The sequence below is a fragment of the Otolemur garnettii genome, unplaced genomic scaffold (assembly GCF_000181295.1).
Source record: "Otolemur garnettii isolate 467f Iridium unplaced genomic scaffold, OtoGar3 scaffold00129, whole genome shotgun sequence".
In the NCBI taxonomy this organism is placed as follows: Eukaryota; Metazoa; Chordata; class Mammalia; order Primates; family Galagidae; genus Otolemur; species Otolemur garnettii.
The window spans coordinates 237,151-244,264 of NW_003852524.1; the positions used below are offsets into that span (position 1 = coordinate 237,151).

General features: G+C 35.0%; 1 protein-coding gene across 3 annotated transcripts in view; it reads left to right on the plus strand.

Annotated features, from left to right (window-relative positions):
- SEC24B (SEC24 homolog B, COPII coat complex component) overlaps nucleotides 1-7,114 on the plus strand; it is an 80,521-nt gene that overhangs the window by 36,183 nt on the left and 37,224 nt on the right. For all 3 annotated transcript variants that reach the window (XM_023518189.1, XM_023518190.1, XM_023518191.1), the window contains one exon: nucleotides 1,626-1,861. In XM_023518189.1, the coding sequence (XP_023373957.1) occupies nucleotides 1,626-1,861 (236 nt within the window). The remainder of the gene's footprint in view (nucleotides 1-1,625; nucleotides 1,862-7,114) is intronic.

Genomic DNA, 7,114 nt, shown 5'->3' on the forward strand with positions numbered 1-7,114 from the left:
GCAGAGGCAAGAGACTCGCTTGAGCCCAGGAGTTGGAGGTTGCTGTGAGCTATGCCACGGCACTCTACCCAGGGGGACAGCTTGAGGCTCTGTCTGAAAAAAAAGAATGAACACTACAAGTATATAATACCTTATGAACTCCAAATTAACCTGAAGTGAAAAGTCCATTGTGGTTGTAGTTAAAAGATCATGGCCCTTTGAGTCATACTTTGGTTTATTTGTCTATATTCATTCAGTTAACAAATTTTAATCTTATAATAAACTGTACTTTGATAGTAGATCAGTGACTTTGAGCAGGTTTTCCAGCTATTTATTCTACACCCTAATTAAGGAAATATGCAGACATCTCTAGCAGTGATATTAAATGAATACTGTATGTTAGATACTAGGACAGATTTTAGGACTATGGAAATGTGTGAAATACTGTTCTTTCTCTCAAGAACAGGGGAAGATTTAGGCGTCCATGTTTATGACTCCAATTTTTTATTTCTCATGCTGATGACTTGTTTTGCTAAGAGAACTTTACCTACATTCCCATCACCATGAGGAGGGCAGCAGATCTTAGGATTATGGCACTGCATTGAAGCTGTTACCTTTTTAAGAAATCTGAGAGGTTATCTTAGAAACTGACTTAGAAAGTCAGTATGCTGACCCTTGTCTAACTAGTGCAAAATGATAGCAGAATGTCTGGGAACCTATGTTCAAAATTAGAACCAGTAGAGTCAGTCGAAAGAGAAAGATGTGATTCTTTAAGGCACTGTCTAAAAATAACTTTTATCAAGTCAGATGCTTATAAGAACATATTTTTGTAGAGTCTGATTGCTGGTGAATATAATGAATATATTTTATAGAGTTGGGTTTAAAATCAGACTAATACCACACCAAATTGTTAATAATGTTTGTGTATAGTAATGTAACTTCAGAGTTTGTTTTTGTTGTTGGTCTTTGGTAGATGATGTTTAAATTTTCTATAGTTATTTCAAAACTTAAATCATATTTTATGTTTTGTTTTAAATTTAAATAATAAAGGAACATTAGTTTATTAAATAAATTTTATTTGGCATCTGTTACATACCAGACACTGTTCTAGGAGCCAAACTTTATTCTAGACACCACCTTTTATACTTACGGCTTTGCTTAGTAAATAATGCAGACTTCTAGGGAATTGTGGAATCATGCCTTCCATGGACTTTTTATAGACATGGCAGGGTCAGGTAAATGGCAAGTTAGGAAAAAGAATGGTTGACACCTTTTTTTTGCTTTGCTTTGTTTTTTGCTTCTTAGACCCATTCCTGCTGAGAATATTTTTAAAAAACCTTTATTGGCTGTTGTGTGTGTATATAAATATGGTTCTCATCTACCAGTTGAAGTATTTGTTGGTAAAATAATATGAAATATGTGGTGTTCTTATAAATACTCCTATAAAAAAGATGGGTAGAGCAACATGTAAAACAAAATTAGCAGATAGTTGCTAATTATTGAAGGTTTATTATTGAATTCCCACTACTTTGTGTGTGCTCAGAATTTCTCATTTAATAAAAAGTTTAAAAAAATAAAAAGTGAAATGCCAAAGATTATGGCTCACCCACGATTCAGGTCTTTAATGCTGTGTTTTCCCCTGTTAGATATGCTTTCTTCTTCAGCAAGCAGTCCTGCTCCTGATCCTGCCCCTGAATCTGATCCTGCTCCAGCTTCAGCCCCAGCTTCAGCCCCTGCTGCTCCTCAGCCTTCAAAAATGGCTAAGCCTTTTGGCTATGGCTACCCAACTCTTCAGCCTGGTTATCAGAATGCTACAGCACCACTTAATTCTGGAGTGCAGCCCAGTAACCCTGTTTATTCTGGATTCCAGCAGTATCCTCAAGTATGTATTCAGTCATGTAAAGACGTTAGTAAAGTTGTAAAACTTCTCAGTTCTGACAAATCCCTGGTGATTCAAATGGATCATAGATACCAAATACACAATACAGATGAGCCTAGATTAAACGTACTTACAGTTTGATACAAGCATTTTTTGTGTATGTATGTGTAGAAAAAGATAAAATGAAATACAAATGTCAAATACAAAGCATTTTTAAAGAGGTTAAATGTAGATCAAGATATTAGATAAGATCTTTATTTTCTTCAGTGTACCTTTATTTTTCAGAGTTAATTTTATAATCAGGAAATTAAAATGATTGTGTTAATTTTTTTATTATATTAAATTTTTGAAATTCTATTACAACTAAGCTGATATTCTTTTCAGAAAATGACCTGGTAAAATGTGATTTGGAATTTTAGATTTATTTTGGTCTCACTCTTCAAGAACTTTGTAGGACACATGACTGACCTTGGTGAGTGGTTTACACACATAAATCCTCTTCAGTTTACATGTTCACTGACTGCCTCTAGGACCCATGGCTGTGTGACTTTTTCTGGACTACCTTATGAATATCATCAGTTTAAAAATTGATATGTTTACCATACTATGAAATACAAGATAGTAAATATTTCATATTTATGCAATATTTATTGAGAGGAAAATAAAATATAGGGAAGTAATTAAAATGGCTAAGCATTTTTACTTATAATAAACTAATCTATAGACTAACTTTATAGAAATTTCACCTTATGGTGAAGTAAGAGTAAAAATTAGAGATAGGAAAATAATAGTGCAATCTCCATTAAAATACCAACATCGATCATACTTTGAAGAAATAAAAAAGCAGTGTTTTGTTTTGTATGGAACCAGAAAAAAAACCCATATAACCAAGGCAGTTCTTGGTAATAAAAACAAACTGGAGACATCACTGTATCAGACTTCAGGTTATATTACAAGTCCATAGTGATCAAAATAGCATGGTATTGGCATAAAAATAGAGACATAAGATGGCACCTGTGGCTCAAAGGAATAGGGCTCTGGCCCCATATGCCGAAGGTGGTGGGTTCAAACCCAGCCCCGGCCAAAAACTGCACAAACCCCCCCAAAATTAAAAAAATAGACATAGACATATGGAATAGCATAGCAAACTTAGAGATGAACCAGCCTTTTATCGCCATCTGGTCTTTACTAAACCATATGGAAGCATACACTGGGGAAAAGAATCTCTATTCAACAAATGTTGCTGGGAGAACTAGATAACCACATGTAAAAGACTGAAACTGTGGACCCACACCTCTCACCACTTAGAAAGATTGACTCAACAATAGATAAAAGATTTAAGTCCAAGAGATGAAATAATAAAAACCCTAGAAAAAAGTATGGAGAAAACTCTTGATGATATCAGCCTATGGAAAGATTTTATGAAGACTCCATTGGCAATCATAACATAACAAAATATATAAATAGCCAAAAAGCTTCTGCACTGCTAAGGACACAACAATTAAAGCAAATAGACAACCTTTAGAATGGGAAAAGATATTTGCAAGTTAATAATCTGAAAAGCTTTGATAACCAGAATCTACAAAGAATTCAGTTTAACAAAAAAGCACAAATTATCCCATCTGTCACTGGGCAAGAGACATGAACTAAGCCTTCTCCAAAGAAGACAGCTGAATAGCTAACAAACACTTGAAAAAATGCTCATCATCCCTAATCATCTGAGAAATGCAAATTAAACCTTGCTGAGATATCACCTAACATCAGTGAGAATAGCCCACATCACAAAGTCCCAAAGGTGCAGGTGCTGGTGATGAAGGTACAGAAAAAGGGAACACTTTTAAACTATTGGTGAGACTGCAAACTAATAAATCCTCTTTGGAAATAAGTTTGGATAATTATCAAAGAATTAAAAGTAGACCTTCTGTTTGATCCCATAATCCCATTACTAGGCATCTAATCAGAAGAAAAAAGAATTATTTTGCCATGGGGACATTTGCACTAGAATGTTTATTGCAGCTCAGTTTATAATCACCAAGATATGGAATAGCCAGATGTTGTGGCAGGTGTCTGTAGTCCCAGCTGCTTGGGAGGCTGAGGCAAGAAAGAGAACCACTTAAGCCCAAGAATTTGAGGTTTCTGTGAGCTGTGACGCCATAGTACTCTACCGAGGCCAAGACAGACTCTGTCTCCCAAAAAGAAAAAAAAAGTAACTTGGGTTATTGATCATAATTGGAATGAGCTTCATAAAGCCAAAATACTTATTTTCTTTCTTTTTGGGTGGGGGGGGATGACAGATTCTCACTTTGTAGCCCTTAGGAGAGAGCCATCACATCACAACTCACAGCAACCTCCAGCTCCTGAGCTTAGGTAATTCTCTTGCCTCAGCCTCCCAAGTAGCTGGGACTACAGGTGCCCGCCACAGTGCTTAGCTATTTTTTGTTGCAGTTTGGCCAGGGCCGGGTTTGAGCCTGCCACCTTCAGTATATGGGGCCAGCCCCCTACTCAATGAGCCACAGGCGCCTTCTAAGCCAAAATATTTAGAAGTAGAGTCTTAGAGATCCAACTACTCTTATCTTTCTTTTTTAACTTTTTATTGAAATACATATATTATATAAAAATATACAGATGAATAGCATACAACTTGATGAATTTCACTGATTCATCATTAAGTGATTGAATAGACACTTAATAGCCAGAAGCATCTTTCATGCTTATTCTAGTCATTAACCAGGTAACCACTATCTTGATCTTTAATAGCATAGATTAGTTTTGCTTGTTTCACATACATGTGTGTGTGTGTGGTGGGGGGTTGCATCAGGAACTGACTCCCCAAAGCAGGTTTTTGCACATCTGATTAAACCTGACAACCAAACCTGCAATACAAATCACTGGTGGGGTCAGTTCCTGACCTTCCGCCCCCAGCCGTGGGTATACAACTGTTAAACTTTATATAAGTGGAATCACTGTGTATGTACTTTTTTGTCTTGATTCTTTTGCTCAACATAATGCTTATTGTGTGGTTCTAGTGTATTCATTTTCATTGTTATGTCGTAGTCCATTGTGTGACTATAGCAACAAATGATGCTGTTCTGAACATTTCTGTCCCTGCCTTTTAAGTGAAAAAGATCTATAGATATGAATTGAATTGCTGAGTTATGGGATATTCGTATTATTCAATTTTAGCAACTTTAGTTTAATCCTGAATGATTTTCCAAAGCAGACATTCTGACTTACACTTTTTAAGCAGTGTGTGAAAGTTCTGATTTCCTTACATCCTTATCAACACTTGGAATTTTGACCCTTTTTTTTTAATATCAGACAATCACTTTCTTTTCATTTTTTAAGGAAATTGAGACTGAGATAAGTGAAAGCACTTGTCCAATATGTGGCTTGGTTCTGAGAATACAAATGACCTTGTAGTTCAAAACAATATTAAGCACTTTTTTTCTCTTTAATTCGTGGGAACTTGTGCGTCCTAAAATCAGACTCAGATATCTCTCCAAAGAAGATTGCAATTAGTTATTTATATTTGTCTGATAAAAATTTGAAAGAGTTTTTTGGCCACTACTATTTCAGGAGCAGTGAACAGTAATGATTTAGGCAAATAGCTGGGATTTACATTTAAATTCTTAACCTGTCTACTAAAAAAAAAATCAGAGATTTTCATCTAAGATTAACATTGTCAAACTAATTTTTAAAAAGCTATTTTTGGAGTTATGCTTAAGAATATCTTTCTTTAGGGGCACTGCCTATGGCTCAGTGGGTAGGGCACCAGCCCCATTATTGAGGGTGGCAGGCTCAAACCCAGCTTTTGTTTTTTATTATAAATTTAGTGATATGAATTATAGAAAATGCAGATAATCACAAAGAAGAATCTCAGCCAATTTTCTACCAAATTATAAACAGCAGCACTTTGGGTCTCCTTCCAGGTGTCTTGCTATCTAATTTGAAGGGAAAGCTAGTGTAGAAGCTAGTCATTTATTTAAACAAATAAGAGATGAAAAATATGGACATTGTTTTGGAAATTTAAAAAATTCTTCTAATAGTGTAAGAAGAAACCATAGACTTCATCATTTTGATACCCATATGTTTTATAATAAGTTTACCATTTGTTGGGCACAACTTCAATGTCAAAATCAGAATCCCTTTGTATACCCCCCCATACGTACATCCAGTCATGCACTAGGTGACATTTCATTGACAGACCACATATATATACACACACACACAGTGGTGGTCCCATGAGATTAGAGTAGAGCTGAAAAATTCCTATCACCTAGTGGCATTGTAGCCATCATAATGTCATAGTGCAGTACATTACTCATGTGATGACGCTGGTGTAAACAAACTTACTGCCCTGCTAGTCACATAAAAGTATAATAAAAAGAGTTGTACACATTACATAATACCAGTTTATGACAATAAGTGACTGTGTTAACTGGTTTATATATTTACCTTTCATCGTTATTTTAGAGTGTATTTTTTCTACTTATGGTAAAAAAGTTAACTACAAAACAGCCTCAGGCTGTTCCTTCAGGAGCTGTCCGGGACCAAGGCATTATTATTAGAGGCTAATATGTTTATGTATTACTTTTTAACAAAAACATTTAAAAAGTAAAAAAATGAAATGAAAAAAATTCTTAAATAGAGAAAAATATTTTTATATAACTATACAATATGTATTTTAAGCTAAATATTATGAAGGAGTCAAAAGGTTAAAAAAATTAAATGTTTATAAGGTAAAATAGTTACAGTAAACTAAGATTAACTTATTATTAAAGGAAAATGTTTTAATAAATTTAGTATAGGCTCAGTGTACAGAGTTTATAAGGTCTTTAGTAATGTATAGTAATGTCCTAGGCCTTCATAGTCATTTCCCGCTGACTCACCCACAGCAACTTCCAGTCCTGTAAGCTGCTTTCTTGATTAGTATCCCACATAGGTATAAAGGTTTGTCTATCTTTTATACCACATTTTTACTATAACGTTCCTGTGTTTTGATACACAAATCTGACATTTATAATAATATTGGTGTTGTTAACTTTGAGAACAGTATACTATAGGATAAAACAATGCTTTTACCATTAGGGACCAAGATTTCTAACAAAGGAAAAGAGAGACGAGATATAAAATCGAAGAAGTTAATTAAAATCTTGTACTTCGGCTTGGCGCCTGTGGCTCAAGTGGCTAAGGCGCCAGCCACATACACCTAAGGTGGCGAATTTGAATCCAGCCCGGGTCTGCCAAACAACAATG